This window comes from Camarhynchus parvulus, chromosome 2 (assembly GCF_901933205.1).
Source record: "Camarhynchus parvulus chromosome 2, STF_HiC, whole genome shotgun sequence".
Taxonomy (NCBI): domain Eukaryota; kingdom Metazoa; phylum Chordata; class Aves; order Passeriformes; family Thraupidae; genus Camarhynchus; species Camarhynchus parvulus.
Window position 1 is genome coordinate 54,608,059 of NC_044572.1, and position 21,758 is coordinate 54,629,816.

The following is a 21,758-nucleotide window of genomic DNA, read 5'->3' on the forward strand; positions in this document are numbered from 1 at the left end:
CAGGGGCTCTCGCCGAAGGTGCTTCATCCTGGGTCCAAGTCTTTTATGAGTCCCAGACTTGCACAAGAGGACTGATGCCAAGTTCAGTGTGTTCTTGGTTTTACCAGCTGCCTTTTTAAATTAAATTATTACAATTCATAATGGGACAAGAAACTGAATATGAAATGAATAACAAGGTGCAAAAGCTTCACTTGATTTTGTTCAGGTTCCTCCATGTTTAGCTGGGGATGTTCACTCACCCAAGGCTTCAGTCGGTGCAAATGACCAATGCAGACTTTTTTCTGGTAGGAGAAGGAGGCTCAAAGCATTAAAGTGCCAATCCCATGTAAAAAGCACGGCACGTCTAGCCTGTCCTATGTTAAACTAATGCCAAGTGACATAAAAAGTGAGCATCTCTATGTACTTCATTCCAAAGCTTCCAGCAATTTGTTCCATTACCAAACCTCAAACCATTTATTTTTTCTATCAATCAGTTGCATTTTAGACCACTGTGAACTACTTTTTCAGGTACCCAGAGACCAGAAACTTTGTTATTTTTGCTCTCTCCACCCTTAAGCACACTATGGAGAAACATGGGGCAACACTCAGTGTCAAGGCCTCCCCAGCTTTACTTTTCAGACCTCACCACAAGTAGACCCCCCTAGACTGGGCTCACCAATGAAAATTTTCATTGCTATGTAGGGCCCCAGGCCTGAGGGATCTTCTCTTGCATCGTATAAATTTCTTATCCAACTGGCAACTTCTTGCCATGATGATCACAAAAGCAGATTAACAAGCATTCACCAAATTTGAGAAGAAATTCTGAGGATGCTACATGAACCAGCTGGGTTCGGATGGCACATGCCCTGTCCAAACAGCCCCATCTCCACCAGTGAGGGTAATAGAATGAACAAACCAGGCCAGTAGCTGAAACGTTTTCTAAAAATCACTGAAAAGAAAATAAAAAATTCAATTGCTGGCCTCACACAGTACCATCAATACATGACAGAAAGCAAGCACTCAGTTTCAAAGGGGTCATTAAGCCTTAAACTAGCCACTTAACAGGAGTGCCAGTAGCAATACTGGTCAAGTCAATGTTTGTGCATGATTACACTTCAAATTTAAATGTAAAGCTGTTGTACATAACAGGATCTGTGGCGACTTGTTTCTCTTTCTAATGGATTTAAATTGACAATAAAATGGAGCCCAGGACAAAGGTACAAAACAAGCATGAAGGACAAACATGCACGTTATCAAGGGCATTTTGCGTTGCCTGTCCAATGCACATATTTTAAAATAAAATATTCAATTAAAAATAAATAAAAATTGTGGGGAAGGAACACCTTTAGAATCAGATCATAGAATGGACAGCCATCATATGGTGCTCTTCTCCACTCTTCCCAGCTGTAAGATGCTTTTCCTTCATATGAAGCTTCATACAACGGCACAAATCAGCCCTGAGAATGCTCAGCCAACTGAAAACTTATGGTGAGGGCAACAGGGGAGTGGTTGGACAAAGGAATACACCTATCCCACCTCAGGAGAAAATAAAGTAAACACAACATGGCCAAGGATGGCATCGGGTTCTTTGGCCGAGGAGAATTGTCCAACCCTCTTTTTCACAGCTTGGTCTGGCCAGTTTGCTGCAAGTATCCTTGTGATACAGCAGTTAAGTGCAGAAGTTCTGCAGCACCTTTTGCAGGCTTTCCAGATATTACAGGGCTAGTTTTACCTTATAAAGGCCTTTTATCTTCAGAAATCATGTTAGATCTGCAAAGCAGCTATTGTCCTGTGATTTTGGACCAAACTCTCTTTCAATGGCAATAAGTTATGCATTCCTTAGGCCTCTACAGTATCAAATGCTATTAAAAAAGAAAGTCAGAATAGAGATGTAAATATCCCACCTGTTATCCTGGCATGTTGCAGAAAGTAATGTCACTTATATAACCCCGCCAAAAAACAATAACAAAAGGCAAAGAGCCAAAACAGAATTCACTATGCCATGTAGGTGCCTCATAAATATCCTCTTTAAGTATTTACCCACAGCTGAATTTGGATTGCAGCAAAAAACCTCATTTGTATTCAGCCAAAGGATTGCTGCTAATGCTGCAGAAAAACACAGTGCAGATTAATTCTCAATATTAATGAAAGTAGAATATCCTAAAGCTGTGAACTAATAAATATGCAGTCATGGCCAATGACAGTTTGCAGACAATATATACTTCAAAGCTTTAAAAGTTTCTTTCTTTTTTTTTTTTTAATTCTCTGCTTTGTTTTCTATTGGTCCAAAACTTGGAAACCTTGATAGACTGTGTGAGCAAATGCCACAGACAGAAAAAATTAAAGGGACCTTAAGGAAGCTGTTAGGCAGCCCTCACCTAGAGAAGTTTTAACAGGGTGAATCATGCCTAACCCAAACACAACCTCCCAGCTTATCGAGGAGGCTCCAAGCCTTGCCAATGCCAAGCTGGGGCCAAAGAGCACAGGCATGGAGCTGGGCCAGCCTGCCAAGGCTGTGAGCAGTGCCAGGAGAAGTGGGGCAGGCAGAGGCTTCCCCTGGGCACACCTGGACAGCAGCTCCCAGAGGGGCATCACCCACCCAGCAGCAGTCCCAGCACTCGAGGGTGCCCACACACTCCTTGGAAAAGTCAGAGGCAATTAGTAACAGGTATGTTTTCCCAAACCAGTGGATTGTGTGGCAGTTTCCAAACATGAACACACAAACACTTTTGAAGACGCCAGCACTTACACAGTGCTGTGGCTTCATTCACCCTTTGTTTTCCATCTCAGAAAATGAAGTCTCTTTAGTACACACACCTTGTATTGCACCACTTAATTCTTGATAACACACTATTACTTGGGGTTGGGAGTGGGGCTTAGACCATATCAAATCTATACAGCAGTGCAGACAATTATTATACACAGATCCTGATTTTATAATCCTCTTTTGACTATCTCATGGGAAATCCATTATTCTGATCCCTACACAGTCATGTCAAACCCATCCAAACAAAATCAAAACCAAAGCTCTCCCCAAAATCCAGAGCTTGCTAAGGATTTGATACTTGAATTCAGGTAATTTTAGCTTCTCCTTAGTGTATCTTTTTCTTAGGCATACTTCTTCTGAGCATACTTCTTTCTTGGGCACTTATTCTGAAACACTAAGCCAAAATTCCCAGCTTTATCTGCAACAGATTATGATTTCCATGCAAAATTCCTTATTGCAGTTACAGTGGGCTGAAATAAATACCCCAAACAATGAAAAGTAATTGGCAGACTAAGGCATAGGACTTATCTACAATGAATCATAAAGGACAAACTTTTTTTTTTCCAACAAGTCCTTTACACTTAACAGCCCAGACTGGGAGCAAACCTGAAAGACTTGCATCCCTGCTTTTGAACATTGCTTTTCCTGACTGTATTACCCAGATCTGCTTTCAGACCTAAGCACAGTACCTCAGCATTTCAGCATTGCAGAATATTTACCTAAGATTGGAATGTGACCTTATGTTTTCATATCACAGTCCTGCAGACACTTACACTGTCCCCTTTTCATACTTGTGCATGTTAAAGTACTGTCAGCTTTAGGTAACATGCAGCTGCCTGAAGCACAGGTAAATGTTTGCTATTCCTTCCTATAAATGGAAATATGCTAACAAACTTGCCTGGCTTTCAGAAGCCTTTGGTGTTTAACTTAGTCCATAGCTAAAGCAAGCTTTCTCTCTTTAGCATATCATGTTGTAAACAATCAGGAAACACAGCAAAGGAACACATATGTATTTTAAACTGGGAGTGCTAAGCATTATAATACATCTGGTGCAATGAAATATGGAGTCCCTGAAATAACTTTCTAAACCTTGGGAAGCTTCCTCTCCCTGACATCAGCCACTCACTTTCACTGTGTGCACAGGCTGTGAGCTATGGACAAAACATCATTTTCAGGTATCAACCCTACCTACCCACCACATCCTCTAGGCAAGGCCCTCAACTTCATGCACTGAAATAATGCCACTGCCTTTAATTTTAAAATTCAAAACTGACTGTCCCCTCAATGTCTCTGTGAGCAGATGAAAAAATAAATTTCCTACCTGGGTAAACTATGAATGGTGAACCCAGTTCCTCTGCCCCTGGGAGCTCCTTTCAGATAAACACTCATCAGACTTCTAAGCTTTTCTGCCTCTGTGTCTCCAAAAGCATTTTTAATATGCATCTCAAGCAGCTTGTTAAAAACCTGCTGGTGCTGGAAAGCATTCCCAACGTAACATCGAGTTTATCATCAGAAGTGAGTGATTAAGTAGATATCAGGCAGACAGGCTGGATTTTTGAAGGTGGATGTATATTTCTGAGATAAATCACTGCCTGCATTCAATTTTTGATGTAGTACATTTAAAGTACTACATACAAAAACCAAAATATATCATTAAAATTCTGCTTTTGACCACAAACTGACTTCTTTTTGTTGTCTCAGTTAAATTATCATACATGTTACATGTCTGAACACTTTCACTACACACCTATTCATTTAATACAGTATTGGGGACATGCATGAAATATCTTTTATGCACTGGACTCCCCTGTCATATTTGTACCAGAACTAAATTGAGTTTCTGAAGAAACTTCTTAGTGATCCTCTCAATCAGTTTTTCTTATTCTTTGTGCAGCACCACAAAGGTGCTGTTTCCACTCCCAGGATACAGTCCCTATTGCCATCTTAAACTCAGTGAACTTCCAAGAGCTTTTGGCATTTGTTCAAACAAAACATACTGAGGCTGTAGGATGGTTATCAAGAATAAACCTGCTCTACCATCCTAAAGTAAGAGTGACAGTAAATATAGTTACCAAGAGAGAGAATTCATGAGCAAGATCCGAATGGGGATTACAGAGATGGAAAATCGGCCTGAGTGCTGTGGGTTATACTACAGTGAAGGTGCAAAAGGTAGAGGTTCAGAAATCATCCAAAACTGATCTGTCAGTGCTTGTGCCTGCCTGACCCAGGCTAGGAAGGGAAAGCTGCCTGACAATCCAGCATGGCTTTCATGCAAAACTTGTGAATTTTGAGAGGCATTTTAATGACAACCTATAGCTTCACCAGGGCTTGGGTTCAGCCCTGAACATCCAGCTGTAGCAGGGTTTTCTTACACCTCAGTGTCTTACAAGGAAAACTCACATAGGTTTACACTACTAGATTCAGACTAGCTTAAAACCTTTTCTAGTCTTTCCTAGGTCTCTTGCCTCCCCTAAAACAGTTACATTTTATACTACAGAAACTTTTACAATGTACCGCTCAAATGTTTAATACGCAACAAAACATACTTATATACACACCCCTCAACACATATTCCTTGTTATATCAAATACAGATGATACACAAATGTAATATGAAACCTTGCCCAAAATTCAAAATGTCCCATAAATCAAAACTTCTGATACTTCCAGTTACTCATGACTTCCCTTTCAATCATTTTCAGTGGGTCATTGTAGAGAAATGCCAGGTATCTGCTCTCACCAGTCACACCCTACGAAAGTGTCACCACTGGAACCTCTCAAAACCATCACTCCCTTTCACAATGCAATTTGTGTCACCTGTAAAACAAGACTCTTGAACCTGTACAAACTCTAGCCCTACACAGAGCTCAGCTGATTTCAAAGGGATTGTAGACTTGAAATGATGCATCTGTCAAAGAGCTTGCTGAATTAGATCTATTGCTATTTATTTCCGTTAAGAACTTTTCTCAACTTCTGAACAAATTCATGATCTCCTTCCACTGTAGCACTCACCAAGTGTTAAGCTCCTACTCTCACTTCAGCTACATGCACTTTAAAAATCTGTCTAATGTACTTCTATAAGTGCTACATAGATGGGAGCTGCTTCAGCACCGGGTGGTATAGCAGTTGCTGTGGTAACACCATTTTTTCTTAAATGATAAAGCAGGAGTGCCAGAGGCCTCTATATACTAAGAATTACATACTAACATATCATCTCAGGCCTATAGTAAATAGTTCTCAGGAACAGAGAGAGAGAGGTGTATGCTACACACACACACGTCTTTGCAAGAGCTCCCATGTAAAAATTTCAGCTTCAACACATCCAGTGTGTGAGTGAAATGCCACTCAACTTGATAAAGCTCATTCCAGCAAGTTTAGAGGTATCTCATTTCTGCTAATCCACGGCACCTCCGCTTTGGCTGGCAGAAATCAATGCCTGAAGCCATAGCACTTTACACAGCCTAAAGAATTCACCCATCATATTAATCACATCCAAAAATATATCTAGAAACAATATTTTCAGAAAAGAAAATGGAAGGACAACTACCAGAATATCTACTTACTAGACTTACTTGCCTTACCCAGGCAAAAGACCCATTGCAAGTTATAACACTGATACCATAAAATCTTGGGATCTGATTATCATCTTACCTTCTGTTTTGGGAGAATTACTTTTTGGCATAGTGTTTATATAACACAGTGTGGTATTCCATATCAGTTTTTCCCTTTAAACTAGATGAGAAGAATTTTCTTAGGCAAATAAAGTAATAAAAAAACCCTGAACCTGCAGTGGCAGGCAAAATATCCACAGACTTCAAAGGGATATGATGCCTATGGTTTGCAGGATTGAGCCTGAAGAGAAAATGCATGTCCCTGCTGCAGTGTTACTGTAAACAAGAAGCAAGAGTTCCAGATTTTCTTCTCTCTTCTCCAGCTCTCCATAATTTTACCTTTTCCATAAGCTTCCATGTATGTAGCTACAATGCTTTTTTTCAAAGTTGCACATTCTTAAGCTGGGGAGCCAAATCATTTTGAGTCCCTCTTTGAAATCCACTTTACCACTCCCTGTCAAGTACATCAGGAAGGTGGAGATAGAGCAAGCAAGTTTATCAAAGGGCCATTCAAGATCATTACCTTAAGAATTATATTTTTCTGGGGCAAAGCACTTCTGAAGTCGTATAGATGGAAAATGGAGAATATATTCCCCCAAGATACTTTCCTACCTCTACCATGACCCCCTAAAGAAAATAAAGCAAATAAATATGGGCAAGCAGTAACTCTAGGAAGACAGACCTTGTGTCTATTTGGCACATTTCTGTTCCCCTCCTTCCCAGAGTATAAAAATGAAACTCCACCTACAGGCAGGTAAACCAGCTCTTTCTTTCTATCCCATGCTGCAGAGGTGGAAAGTCCATGCTCAACTCTTCATTAAGCTTTCTATTAGCAGTGCTTATGCATTGGATATGTTGAATATCACCAACAAAATATCAGAGCTGGAGCAATTCACTGCTTGACTAAACTAATGACATATTTTCCTGCTGTCCTCACTGCATTATCAGTGCAGTATTAACAGTGATGTTGCTTAATGCACTGTTAAATACCATGTGCTATTTATTTTCTTGCAAAAGAACTTCCTTCTCTTCCCACTTTGGATTAAAGCCCATTTTGCATCACATTATGGCCAATAATTTATCTAACCAATCATGTGGAAGGGATGAGGGGAATAAAAAGGAGATAGGAAGGCAATAGCTGTGAAAACAGTTTGAAAGAGACCATACATTGACACATCTTGTAAGTTATAGCTAAAATTTAAGCGCTTCTGTTATTAAATAGAGTATTAATGCTTATGAAAGTAATTAAGCCTTTTTAATGTTCACATTCTAATAATTGTAGTGTCAAAAAATCCACCGTGAAAGCTAGCAGCAGAGTAGATATATAGTAAATTTAAATTATTTTTTAATTTTCATACAAACCCTGCAGTGACATTGCTTATTTCTGCTGACCTAGTGAGCAACTGGCAGAGGTAATGAAAAAGTGCCTGTCCTCTACACACAGGAACCTCAAATGTAAACCCACCTCAGCCCAAGCCAGATAAGGGACTTCTGGGAAGCTACAGCAACAGTGGATCTGAGTCATTAATTTTTAGTTGACAGTATTTTCTATTATTTATTATTAGAGTTATTACATTTTCAGAACGAAAGACTTATTTTATGAAATTACATAAACACAATTGATAGTAGCAATTTATTGCAGGACCCTAAGACGTTCACTGACAATCTAACAATGGATGGAATTACTGTTGACAATTTTACAAAAGCTTTTTTCAGAGTTTATGGGCTGTTAAGCCCAACAGTGTGATCACCAGTACGATATCATCTCTCTCAGTAGTACAGAGATGGCCCATAACAATCCATTTTCTAATATTCTCTATTATAATCAGTCTGTTTAGTTAGAGGTCATATGTTTGCTATTTCTGAAATCATCTGAGTCTTTGAAACTGTATTGTAGCCCACAGATAGGATCCAATAGGTCCCACACTCAACAGGATAAAATAGCCCTTCTTTAAAATTTCAACAATCAATTCAGATTTTCTCTTCATAAGTTGAAATACAAAACACAGACCTTAGCATACCTGTATTACATTATATGATACAGGCAATACAATTAAAAAAGTAGTATTTCTCCACAGAAAATCAAAGGATTCAGTTCTTGACCCAAGTTTGTCACTGACACCCTTCCATGCCCCATGCTGACAGGAATTAATTTGGCTGGTAGTAACTAATGACCAGACAGAAGAGAAATAGAGAAGGTGTTAATTAGCTATTTTTACTCTTAATTCACTGAATAGCATGTGCTCATTGATGCAAACCAGACTGCTGCTGTTCAAACCAAGATGATCCTCATTTAGAAAAAGGGTCTGTTCTTCCTTTTTTGCATATGCTAAGTCTTTCATGTGTCAGCAAGAATTATCCACATATACTGATGGGAGCATCTTACACACTGCTGAACACAAACTTCCTTGGTGCTGGATTAGTTCACCTACCCTAGACAACCGTGATAAACCAATGCTGCCTAGGGGATCTGCCTCATTAAGGAGGGAAAGAGAGAACAAGAGCAGATTTAAAATAATAAAATCATTAACAAGAGCATCTTGAAGAGCTTATTAGGTAGGAAACAGACTGACAATAGCATTGTTCAGCACTTAATTACTTTCTGAAGACCAGATGGAAGTAAGAGAGCATTTCAGTGGTCATCCTTTCAAATTCAAAACAAAAAGACAAATATCAAACTAATCCATTAGCTAGGCATATATCCTAAAACAAATATTTTAAGAAATAATGAGATCCTAGCAGATAACTGAACATGCTCAACTTCACCTCTTACTGCAGACTTCCTCACTACAAGAGGCCAAATTAGGAACTACAAATTACTTTTACACCAAATGAAAAATGCTGCAACTCAATTACTTATCCTTACAGGCTGGTGGAAGCTGAACGCACAATATAAATCTGTCTTACATGCTTTCCCTTCTGGATCTGCTGTGAAATACTTGTCCCTGCTCCTACTCTCGAAGACTGAACTTCTGCCATTAATTTTGGGGTAGTGATAATGGCATCAGTATCCACCCAGATGTTACAAACCTGGCAATAAAGGCAAAGTGTGGAGCTGATGCCACCTTGCCAACACCTTGCTCAGTCTGCTGCACAGACACCAGCTCAGTTCTCATGTTGACCTTCCTCTGCTACACGAGTGAAACTTTGAATAGAAGCCTGTGCTGCGTCCCCAACATGTTTGGGTACACAAGGACCAGCTAGAAGGGGCTTTTTTCATTAGAAAGCCAAACAGCAAATGGTCCATCTGTACAGGCAATCAGTGCCCTGCTGGCCGTTGTGTCTCACTAAGGACACTCTCAGCATTCTGATGCCAGTCACAATCCAAATATGGAACCTGAGGTGGAAAAAACTCTCTTGCTGGGCATAATTCGTCTTCTGTTCACATTACCACATTACCATTTCCATTAGGAAAGACCTGGATCAGTACCTGAGGGAGGGGAGATGTGACTGGTTTTCTGACAGCTTGGTTTTTAGGAGTGTTTTCATAACCAGACTAAGGGAGAGAAGTGGAAGTCACACTTCCACCGTTTCCCAACTCTTCCCAAATGCCAAGGGCCCCACGTCCTACCCGCTGCTCTGTGGTACAAAACCCATGTTCATGCGGAAACCTAACAGCTCCAATTATGGTCTAGCTGTGACAAATCAGCTTCCAGAGTCAGGATTTTGCCAACTAGCACTTCTGCTTCCCAAAAAAATGGTTTGTTTTGTTCTGGTTTAATCGGGTTTTCACTTGGGGTTTTCTGTTTGTTTTTAATGGGAAAGAAAAAAAAAAAAAGAAAAAGGCATGTACTTGGCGCTGAACTAGTCTGAAGAGCAGCAAAATAAATTGGATCCTGTTCAAGAAGTGAGAATGTCAAAATTCCATTCATGAGAAAGAGGTTGCAATAAAAATGGAGGATAAAAACCACCGCACTCCTGTAACTTAGATTTTCATTTTTAAAGGCCTTTGCTATTCAGCAGTTTCCAAAACATCATGCCCACCAGTCACTCAGACTTGAGGATATCTCCCCCCACATTTTTGTGGGGGAAGATTTCCTTGTCTTCATGTGCCCAGTAGATGACCTGTGAACCTTCAGATTTAACACATGAGAAACAAATTTGTCAAACATTAGTCATATCTGCTCATATCACAGCTGTCTCTTCCCAATGATTAAAGGAAACGAAGAAGGTTTCATTTTTATCACAGCTTCTAAAGTTTGTGTAAAATTCACCACCAATGCCTTCATGTAACTTCCACTGTCAGAAGAAACAGTGACCACATATGTAAAATGGTATTGTTATCTGGCACTAAAGATCTGTTACCCTCATTATTTTGAAATCTCTTTTATCAGTTTTGTATAAATCTTGTGTTTAATGTACCTTTCATGCTATATTAACTGAAAAAGCTGGAAAAAAACATGATAGCAAAATTTTATCCTGAATAGAGCAGATTATCACTTGGTCAGTAGACCCCAAAGCTTACCATATCCCACAGTTCCATATCATACTGCCTTTGATAGTCCAGGGCATATTTTCTTAAATTAATATTGTTTTGTACATGGCACAAACATTGTTTTGCACATGGCACAACAGGTATGACATAGCAGTAAAGTGACCATGCATTTTTTTAAATACTATTTTCACAACACCAAAACCACCTGGGATTTTTCAGTTCCATAACATAGCTACTTAAAATTAAAACAAAACTACAAAATAACAACATCAGGAAACAAAGGATAAGCAGACCTTTTCTTCCTTGTCTTCTACATTGAATTGCAATGCTCTCATCCACAGCCCAAATCCAAAAACAGAAGTTGCAGGTGACCCATGAAGCACATCCCCTTTGAAACACCAGGGACAGCACATAATACATGGAACAGGTCTGAGAAAAGCAGTTTTCTGCACCTCTGGTTATGCACATCCCTGGGAGTTGATGGCCAAGTAAGACAAGAAGGAAAGCTAAGACTGCAGCAACTGTAAGTATTTGCAAAGCACTTGCTTGAGAATTGCCCACTACAATTACAGAAAATGGAGGTGCCCTTGGCCAGGTGACTTCTTTTTCCTGTTAAGAATCTGTTTGTAGAAAATTCACAAGAAAATAAAACTGCAGGAGATACAGCACAATGCTACCTGTGCAAAACATACGTGCACCTCATTTTAATGTGAGCTCTGGTTAAGTGGCTTGTGTTGAAATGCTACCTAGCATTCCAAGTGTAAACCAGCTTAATCATATCTATTGAAAACCGCATAATAAATAACATGAAATATGCAGCATGCCATCCTAATTGCAGAGGTTGTCTCACTTACTAGAAGTCATTTATTTATTCAAATGACTTGAGCTACGTGATTCAATCTGAATCATGGGAACTAGTTACTGATTTGTGCAAACAGCCTCTTACTTCTTTGCTAAAGGCATTGTTGAAATAACTGACCCAACTGCTAAAACAAGCTTCTTCCTTGAACCCTGCCTCCTTCTTTAGTTTTACTTCCTGAGAGAACTTTGGGAAACATCACTGTTCTAGGAAAACACTGTAAATTTAATTTAAAAAATAATAATTCCAATGCAATGGGGAAACTGGTATTTTTAGGACGAAAAAATTGCTTAGTAATAGGGAACTAACTGCATATGCAGCTGTAACTTCATTCTGCAGAACTGAAGTACACAGCTCTCAAGAAGAAATATCCACTGCCTCAGATGTGATTCAAACTTAACTTTCAGAATTGCACATAGGTCTCAGAGCTTAATCAGGGAGAGGGAGTGAATACATATCCATGACTACATATCCCCAGACAAAAGAAGCTACAAGTTTTTTTTTGGTTGGTTGGTTTGAGGTTGTTTTAAGTTAGGCCTTGCAAATGTGAAAACTGCCGTCATAACTGTGCTGCAGCTACATAAAAAGCATAATTTAGGAAACAATACATCTGCTCACACCCAGCCTTGATTTGCAGCTACTGTCTCACACTGCAGTTATTTCAGGAGGTGCTGGGGCTTCCCCAGGGCAGTGGAGCAAGGGGCCAGGCAGGCTGAGCCCTACCACAGGCAGGGAGTGAGCACGCCTCAGCTGCCAGGAGCCAAGCCAGACGCATGCCACCACAGGTCACCTCATCCCAGGCTCCAGCCAGCCTCCATCAAGGGACATGTCCCGAGGGAAGGGCACACAGGAGGGCCTTCAGGAAAGGGAAGAAATGATGCTGCACACGAGACATTTTTTCAAAGCTTGTGAACAAGCCCCAAGTAGGATGTTGGTTACCTTCAACTCCAGGCAGTGTTTATCATCGGCTTGGGCATGGGGTGAGAGGCCAAAATACTAGCAGACAACTTCATCAGTGGTCAGATGTATTGCCTCAGGCAAGCATTCAAAGTGTCTGTGGCTTCAAGCCCTTGAATCATGATAGGTAAAACAATACTTTTCCCTATCTAGGAAAAGCGCTGTGCGAGCTCGCAGTGCCCCAGTGCCAAGACTGGCTGATTTCCAAGGTTTTCCTGGTTATCTTTGTATTTACTGCAGAATCTGGTGATGGGAAGGCAGGGATTATGCCACTATGTCCTGATTACCAAACATACAAATGCCATTTCCACAAAGTGATAATTTTCTTCTTATAAAAGCCAGAGTTAAAATACTACTATCCTGTCATCAAGACAGCTGGTTTATATCCTCTTCTCCTTCCTTCCACCTCTTCCCCAGAAAACATCCTGTCTGGCACAGTCCCTGCCGACCCATCCAACCCCACTGATCTCTGCACCCAGGAAGGAGCCATCCACCCCGGCAGAGTGACTCTGGCACCGCTGCCTTTGCTGGCCCTGAATCCTTACTTACAGTTTTTCACTTTGGGAAGGAGGCGGCTGGCAAATCCCTGACTTTTCCAGGAGCCGGAGGATACTCCTGGGGAGGCTAGCCACCTTTCACACAGCACCTTTGCAAGGTAAAGCAACCAGAGAGAGGTAACTGCTAGACAAGAAGGCTTTTAACCCACACAGAAGAGTTGCTGGCCCTTGGGGCATTGCTACTGCTCGGCAGTGTCACCCTGCATGCCCAAAGCCCCAGCCCGCCTCCAGCAAGGAGCCTGCAAGGCTCGGGCTCCTCCACTGGAGCTCAGCTATGCATGGTGAAGGTGCCAAACATGTGGAGGCCAGGGAGGTAATGGACACCAAGCTTCTTTTAATTTAAACCTATTTATTTATCCCTATTTCACTATTTTTACAATTTCACCATTTCAATTTATGAAAATAGAAAAGAGTGATCACAAGCGTTTTGGACTTCATTTATCTCAGTGCTCACAGAGATCAGAGCAGAACTATTCACGTGTACTCAAATGACAGTTCACCCCACTCCCAAAGCCTTAATTTTTTGAGCCAAGCTCAGCAAACATGCCTTGGCCAAAAAACTAAGTGGGAGGGAGGTATAAGAAAATCAAGTGGTATTCTGGTATTTTCAAAATAAACCTGCAAATTTTCATTTCAAACGACATTTCATTTTGCTTCTTACCCAACTTGAAAAGAAATCGTCTCAAGTCAAATTGATCTTCCAGATTATATTAAAACAGGGCTTTTTTCTTGGTGTTTTGTTGCTAGTTTTTTTTCTCTTCACTAAAACCACCCCTGACATACTTGTTTCAGTATGACTTGAAATTATTCTTTTTTTGGGTTTTTTTTTTTTCCTCTTCAACCACTGAAACAAACAAAAGCCACCCATGATTCAATGCACTCTGCTAGTAGAACATGCATGTGAACACGTAGATGTTTACTTTCATGTACGCAGATGTGCTGGGCAGAAGAAGGAACGCTGGCAGGAGGAGAATCCCTGCATCTGCCTTGCATGGATCTGTCAACAGGCAAAACACACTGTGCATTGAAGCTTCCAAGTGAAAACTCACACATCCTTGTGGGATACATAAATTCAGTGTGTCTCTCTCCTAACTATGCCCTCTGTTTTCTAAAAAAGAATTTTAAAAAGGTGTGGTGCAATAGCACTTGCACTTGTTAGCTCAATGGCCAACCCACATGGCCACATCTTTTCACTTTGGTCATCAGAAAGATTTCCTGTTCCAACACACAGTCTCACAGGTAGGTTTCTCATGTTTCTTCCTTCAAGCAACCCTCAATAACATTAATCATGGAGAGCACAATACCCACACCTACACATTCCCCCCCAAAAGACAAACTACAAAGTTGTGTCACAGTTCCTAATAAATAAACACCTTGCTTCAGCAGAAATAGACATTTATTTTGGTCCAACTTCTCTGTACAGAGGAGTACATCTTTTTTTTCCACATTTCCTTTAAGAATGACTTCTTCTGCACATACTAATGCCAAATGTTCTGTAAGTATTTCTGAAATTAAAAAAAAAATACACTATTACTCAATACTGTTAGGTCAGCAGAATTCAGCCATAAAAAGGAAGCATTACAATTCCATTTGCCATAGTTGGAAGTCAAGAAGTAACATAATCAGAATGCACTGAAACACCACTAGGTCTCATACTGTACCTACTAATAGTGTTCCTGGAAGTTCCTGGAAGAAGGAGAAGGTCAAATCCATATGTACTTAACAGGATCAGCATGTACTGTATTAAGCTGAACAAGGACTGTCAAAGTCCACACAAAACACTAAGCAGCAGATTTCCACACTGTGTACTATTAATGCCTGGAAAAACATAATTCACCTGAACGCTTGAACACTTTCTACCAACACCTACACAATGCTGACAAACCCATAGTGCAGGCCCTCCATGTACTCATGGATTTCCCGAGCTCTCTGAAGCCAAGAGGTGTGAACAGCAGCACTTCTCAGGAATGGAGGACTTCAGATGGGTCACATCCAACACAGCTCTTGTACCACCCTCATCACCAGAGGTGTGTGGCATTGCAGAAGCATTGTTTGAAGGGTGCATCCCAGCGGTGAGGGCCCCTCATTATAATTCCTGTTCCTCTCCCATAGAGCTCAGCATCACACAGCTCCTGGCCAGGGTCCCTAGCACACGTGCAGGGTGAAGCACTTCTCAGGACCCAGAGAGGCAAGTTCTGCCCTTAGAACAAGATGTGCCGCTCAAGCTAACCTCGAGGTAAGTGGAGAGAGGCAACTATCCCTGTCACCACAGACACTGCTGCTCCAGTGTTCATTGCAGGCTCACACCTCCCACAACTGCCACAAAGCAAATGCAGGAGTCAGAAAGCGAGACTGATCCTCCCAAATAACAGCTCTGCTGCATTTTCCTAATAACTTTCTCTTTCTGACAAAGCCAGCCATTTCTAAGCCAAGTTGGATGTGATTCTTGTGCCAGATGAGCCCAGACTGGCAGAAGTTCATTTTCCACTAGTAAGTAAATGTCCAAGGAGAGCAGTACAGCAGAACAGGGGTCTGAGAAATCATAAACACAATTAGAAGACGCCTAATGCAATTCACACAATTCCAAAATGGCAATTATTCTATCTAGCAAGTAATCTTTTTACAGAATTTGACTAGTCTAGATTTACGAAGTTTTGTCAGCCAGGTCACCCCAGGAAGTGTTCCTAATATGGAACAGCCAGAAGATGTTTTTGTGAGTACAGCCTGTTCTGACTCCCTCAAATAAAAGTTCTGCAAGTCAAATTTTTGTTACACAAACCCTTTTGCAATACAGATCCAAGTCTAACATGAGATTTAACACAAGTTCTCATACCTGTAAATGCTGGTGATTATAACATAACATGCTGATACCAATTTTGAGTGTCAGTTCTTTCTGGGATAATCCACATACACGGTGTGACTGTACTCTCTGATGCACACACATACTAATAAAAACTGGACTAGAGCAAGAGTTTGTGGCAACATCAACAGTTTCTATGCAAAACCATTCCATGAAGGTACTGTCATCCTCCCAAAAATGAAGTAAACCTTCCACTAGACTTGTTTCTGAAGAGCTATTAAGCAAGGCAGTTTGTGCTTAAGGAAGATAAGGACACTTTCTGAAGGAACTGGTTTGGCTAGTCAGCTATCTTGCTGCTAAAGCTAGCATATCCCAGCGATTTCAGTGATACATGGATATCTAAATGCAAAAGTCAGCCCTGAGGACCATAATGGCATTGTGCGACACTCCCCAAAAGTCTCTCTTTATAAATTAACAAATAAATTACAACTGACTTCTCTGATTGTAAAGTCTCCAGGGCATTGATCTTGATTTCCTATTTATCTACAAATCTGTTAATATACTCTTGATGCAAGAAATAACACATTTGTATTTAGCAGCACTTCAGCATCTAGTTTGCTCACCATACACACACACTTTGCTGAGAGGCCCATCTCCCTTGTAAAATTTTGCACATAGTCACTATATTTTGCAGATTGCCTGAATTAAGGAGATGACTTGCTAGCATTTTACCTTCCCTTCACTGCTCTTAATGATGAGTTTTGGGTTTTGTTCTTAAGTATTCACACACTGAGGCACTGGAGTAAAAGCAGCTCTACACTCAACACTATTTATTTATTTATTTCTATTGTCTCACCAAATTGGGCCATATCAGTATCCAAGTTTCCATTTCTCTAACTGTATTTACCATCATGACTGCACAGATTGATTTTAGTTTGCAAATCCAAAAATGTTTGGTCACTTACCAAGGAAATAGAAAATAATAAATGGTTGCATAGACAAGACCTTACATAATAAATACCTACACAAACATACTAACAGCTCCTGTCCACATAGAAAATTCCACTTGTGTCAGTGGTAATACAAACACAGGAATGAGAAAACAGTGTACCAGCTCTCCTGGGACTTTAACAGGAGTATGAGACATCTTTTACCTGGTACCAGGTAGACAGAGAACACTGCTGACTCCTCAGCCACTCTGTGGATGTGTGGGCAGCCTCCTGCTCCTGGGAGGCCTCCATAGCTGGCACAACTCACAGGCTCCTGACAGATCTCTGCTCCACAGAGCAGCAGCCAGGTTACACTGGAGTGCATCTAAAAAAGCACTGGATGCTTGCATGTAACTGGATCAAGCTTTGCACAATCCACAAAGACTTGTCTACTTGTAGGCATCTGTCACAAGTAAGCATGGAATAATACACAGTGCAGAAACTACAAGACAAAACTCAATATAAGTACACACAGCCCACACTTGAACACTGTACAGGATATTAGACAAAAGGCTTTTACTTCACATGGACATGAACACTTGGATACCCTTAAAGAACTCAATCCTTTGTATAAGAGCCCAGGTACAGAAAGGTACCACAGCCCGCTCCGGCAGCTCCGAGCCGCCTGGCACGCCTGCACACACACTCCCGACACGGAGCAGCACACTCCCAGCCCACAACGGCTGCAGCTACAGATCAAAACTACAGATATAAAACCAATATATAGCAACTAAAAGCAATTTGCTGAACCGTAGCACTGTCACTGAGCACTAGCACACAAAAAGGACACAGGTCAAATGCATCCAGAGTAGATGGCATGCCAGCTATCACAGTATTTATCTCAGGTACTACCAAGAAGGACTCCCGGGTAGATTAGTGGAAATCTGAATTAGTTCCACTGTGCTTAATGTGGGCCAACATCAGAGCAGGTACATAGAGGTGGGTATTGATCCCTGTGATGAGACTACTTCATTTGTGAGCAATGGTGTTTGGTTCTGGAATATGTTCAATTAGGCTTTTGTTTGTATCTTAATGATGACAGAGTTACAACAAAACCAATTTTCTCTCATCCATCTTCAAGAAAATTAATTCTACAATTTTGGGAGAAGATACAATTGTATTTAAATTTCCATTCAGACATTATGTTGATAGGATTTTATAGGCTGATTCTGATGTTCTTCTAACAGCTGCCCATGCACCTTTTTTTTTTTTTGAGACCACTCAATTTGGTAATAGAACAAATCAGGTTGAAGTTTTAAGAAGTGTCATTTCACACGTGATTTGAACTTGCAGAACTGTTGCATTTATTTATTACAGCAAGTTTCCTTTCAGCATTTCTCCGAATTCTGATGCTAGGTCTTATCATTTGACCAAGGAGGCAGTCCCAAGCATACACTGATCCTCTGTTACCTGCTGGACCTGTTGCTTCAAATCAATAATGCACAATTCTCAGATGCTGCTTCATTTTGTGCCTCTGAGTAATTTTCTTGCTTATCTTCAAGTGTGGGGAGAAACTAATGAAGTCCAACCAATTGATTCATGCTTTCTGAAGAAATCCTTCTGCCTCCACCTCTGCCACTGAGCCTCCAGCTCTTACCAGAGGAACAGTTACTTGCTGACACAACATCCTGAGAATAACCTCCATTGGATTTATCACGTAGCCATTGATTATTTAGTAATCCTCAAAAAACTGGCAACCTCCTAAGCTTATGAGATGCAGAATTTAACCTTATGAACAAGGTATTTCTCCTCACTCTTAGCATATTATATAGGGCATGTGCACCTGAGACTGCATCTCAAAAGACAGGCAGAGCAGATGGGAGGCACTTTACTGCTCATCACCTTCAAAGGGCAAGGGGAAAAAAAAAAATAAAAAGAAAACCAGGAAAGAAAAACTGCCCATGTTACATCAACAACAGGTATGAACTTGATTTCTGGAACAAGAGAATCTTTCCGCTTTTTAAAGGTTGTGCAACTAGTTCTTTTGGATGGGGTGTTCCTCACTTTCAGGGCGGCTTTACAGTCCACAGTCACGAAAGACTCTAACTCAGTTGCTCTAAGCCATGCAGTCAGCCCTTCTAGAAAGTAATAGTTCTCTTCTCCCGCTTTTTCTTTAAAAAGAATGAAAGGAAAAAGAAGAAAAACCAAACCACTCAAATGTGCATTTTTTCCTCTGGCTGGCAGATTTCCAAGATTAAGAGGACTGCTCTCCGGCTGGAACAGCAGCCGGGGCCTGCTCTCCAAACTCACAAAAGAGAACACCACACACAGAGAAAATGTGACGGGTCTGAACGGCCAGAAACGTCTTCTCACCCTCTGAGAGAGCTTCTCCAATGAAGAAGGAAAGCCCAAGCCCCCGCGGCAGCCCCACGGCTCGGCCCCACAGCCAGCCCAGCCGCGCTGTTCCCACGCACCGCCGGGACGGGCGGGCAGCGCCGGCAGCCTCGGGACGGGACGGGACGGGACGGGACGGACGGACGGGACGGCGGCTCCTTCGCGCCGGGTCGGGCAGGGATAAATCGCTCCTCTTTCTGATAACTAGGGAACCAGAACCTACACGAAGTTCCCCTTTTTTTTTCAGCCACCCCCTCCCCAGGTGTATACTTCCTTCTATTATTACTACGACTGTTTCTGAACAGGACAAGCGGAGGTGTCCGGGTCAGAGCGACAGCGGGCTAGTCACCGGAGCGGCGCTCACTCGGGAACCCCGCGGCTTCTCCCCGCCGCCCCGGTGCAGGGGAGCCGAGAGCGGCTGTGCTGGGCTGAGCCGGGGAGTGCTCTCCGGGGAGCGACTGGGAAACGTGGGAAGGGGGGAAGAAGAAAAAAGAAACACTAAAGAAGAGAAGCAAAACCGACGAGATGTGCCAAGGCTTATTCCCTTTTATTTCCTCCACCCCCACAAAAGAAAATAAGCCAAGAATCAGGAAGTCAGGGCTGCGTGATCGCTGCTATAGGTTTGGTTTTCTCCCCATTTCTCCCCTCTCTCTGTTTTTGGGGTGGGTTTTTTGTTTTGATTTTTTTTTTTCTTAGGGAAATGAGTAGTTGGGACTTTCCCTCCGCCTCTCCCCACGGGAGGCCGCGGCACGCAGCCGCCCGAAGCCCCGGCTCCCTGGTCCCCGGTGCGCAGCCGGCAAAGAGAGGCGGGACCCCTGCACCCTCGCCCCTCCCGGCTCCCCGGCCCCCTACCTTTCTTTCCCTCCACGGCGAGGCAGAGAGCGAGGCGCACCAGCAGCAGCAGCACCAGGACAGCGGCGCCGCGGGGCCCGGCGGCAGCGAGGGGGCTGCGGCCGCCCATGCTGCGGGACCGCCGCTCCCTCGGCGGGGTGCCTGGGGGTCGGACGGGACGGGCGCAAGGGTGGATCCGCGGAGCCGCTCCTGCTCCCCTCTGCTCCTCTCCCGCGGCAGCGATCAGCTCCGCTCCGGCGCTCTGCCCTGCGCGGCTCCGAGCAGCATGCTGGAGGGCGGCCGTCGAGGGCTGCGCGCACACGTGCGTGCCCCTCTGCGGGCGGGCTGCTGCCTTCCTCCTCCTCCTCCTCCTCCTCCTCCTCCTCCCACCACCTCTGCTCCTCCTGCTGCAGGCGGCAGCGGGTGCACAAGGGCTTGCGGAGCGGCTGGAGCCGGCTGTGGGACGGGGTGCGCCCGGCTGCGCTCTCCACTCGGTCGCGGAGCGCAGGGGCTCCCTCTGGGGACGCCAAGGAGGAGGAGGATTGGGAGGGAGCAAAGAGGAGAGGGGAGGAGAAACCGGCAGCGCCGTCCCCGCCGAGGTGGAGAAGGGGCGGGCTCCCCACCTGTCCCCGAATATAGGATGAGAGGAGGTGGGAGCGGGGACGAGTGAGTTCAGTCGGTCGTCTTTGCTCGGGAGGGTGTGTGTGTGTGTATTTTCTACTTCCTGGCAGTTTCTGCCTGGCAGCTGCCAAAGGCATGAGCGTGCATTTGCGGCAAAGAAGCGGCGTGGCCCTAACACAGCTCCTGCCCTGTCGTGTGCTCCCTCCGGGAGTGGTGGGGAACAGAGGCTCACAGCAGCGCGGGTGTCTCGGGGGGTTGCAGCAGAAGCGCTGTCCCGTCCCGTTCCTCAGGGAAAGCTGCGTTAGGGCCCGTCCCGTTCCTCAGGGAGAGCTGTCCCGTTGCAGCGCCAGGGAGAGAAGTGCGGGCAAGGGAGAGCTGAGGTGTTCCACTGGGGAGCAGCGAAGCCGCTCCGGAGGTTCGATCCACGCCCCAGGGGCGCATCGCCGGGCTCCGGCCTCCTTTCTGCCCCCCGAAATCAGCGGAGCCCACTCGGCCTCTGCGAATAGTCCTGCTCTCGTTCTGGTCATTTTACTCCCAATACTTGTAAGGCCAAATGTGTGCGTGGAATGAAACAGCGCAGTTTTAATTTAGCGTATTTAGCGCACGGATAGCAGGGTCCGCGTCTGCCCATAGCGCTTCTATTCCCCTGCTGCCAGCACTGAGAAAGTGCTCCCTTGCTCCGCGCAGCGTTACTTAATAAACACAAAATAACACAAGTGCTCCTGAGGTGGTCCAAGTACATACACGGAGATTAAGCAAAAGAGTACTTGTATGGTGCTGCTTTCCGTCAAGAGGAAAACCCAAGCTATTCAGGATTCATTAAAATATTCCTATGTTTTTTTAACAGGCTGTTTCTCTGGAAAGTGGGAGGAAGCACTGTCTTGTCACTCAGGTATGTCAATAGGACACAGACGTGCCATTTGTCTGTTGGGCTGGGGTTTCTCCAAGTAAATCATGATTCAACACTCAAACCTGCTGAACGCCGGTGGCAATTTCTTCTTAAAGCTCTTCTGAGGGCT

At 43.2% G+C, this 21,758-nt stretch overlaps 1 protein-coding gene across 2 annotated transcripts in view; it reads right to left on the bottom strand.

The window, feature by feature from the left end:
- Positions 1–20,638, bottom strand: part of EGFR (epidermal growth factor receptor) — a 158,235-nt gene extending 137,597 nt beyond the window's left edge. For both annotated transcript variants that reach the window (XM_030943703.1, XM_030943702.1), the window contains exon 1: positions 20,140–20,638. In XM_030943703.1, the coding sequence (XP_030799563.1) occupies positions 20,140–20,248 (109 nt within the window). In that variant the 5' untranslated portion in view covers positions 20,249–20,638. The remainder of the gene's footprint in view (positions 1–20,139) is intronic.
- Positions 20,639–21,758: the final 1,120 nt, after the last annotated feature.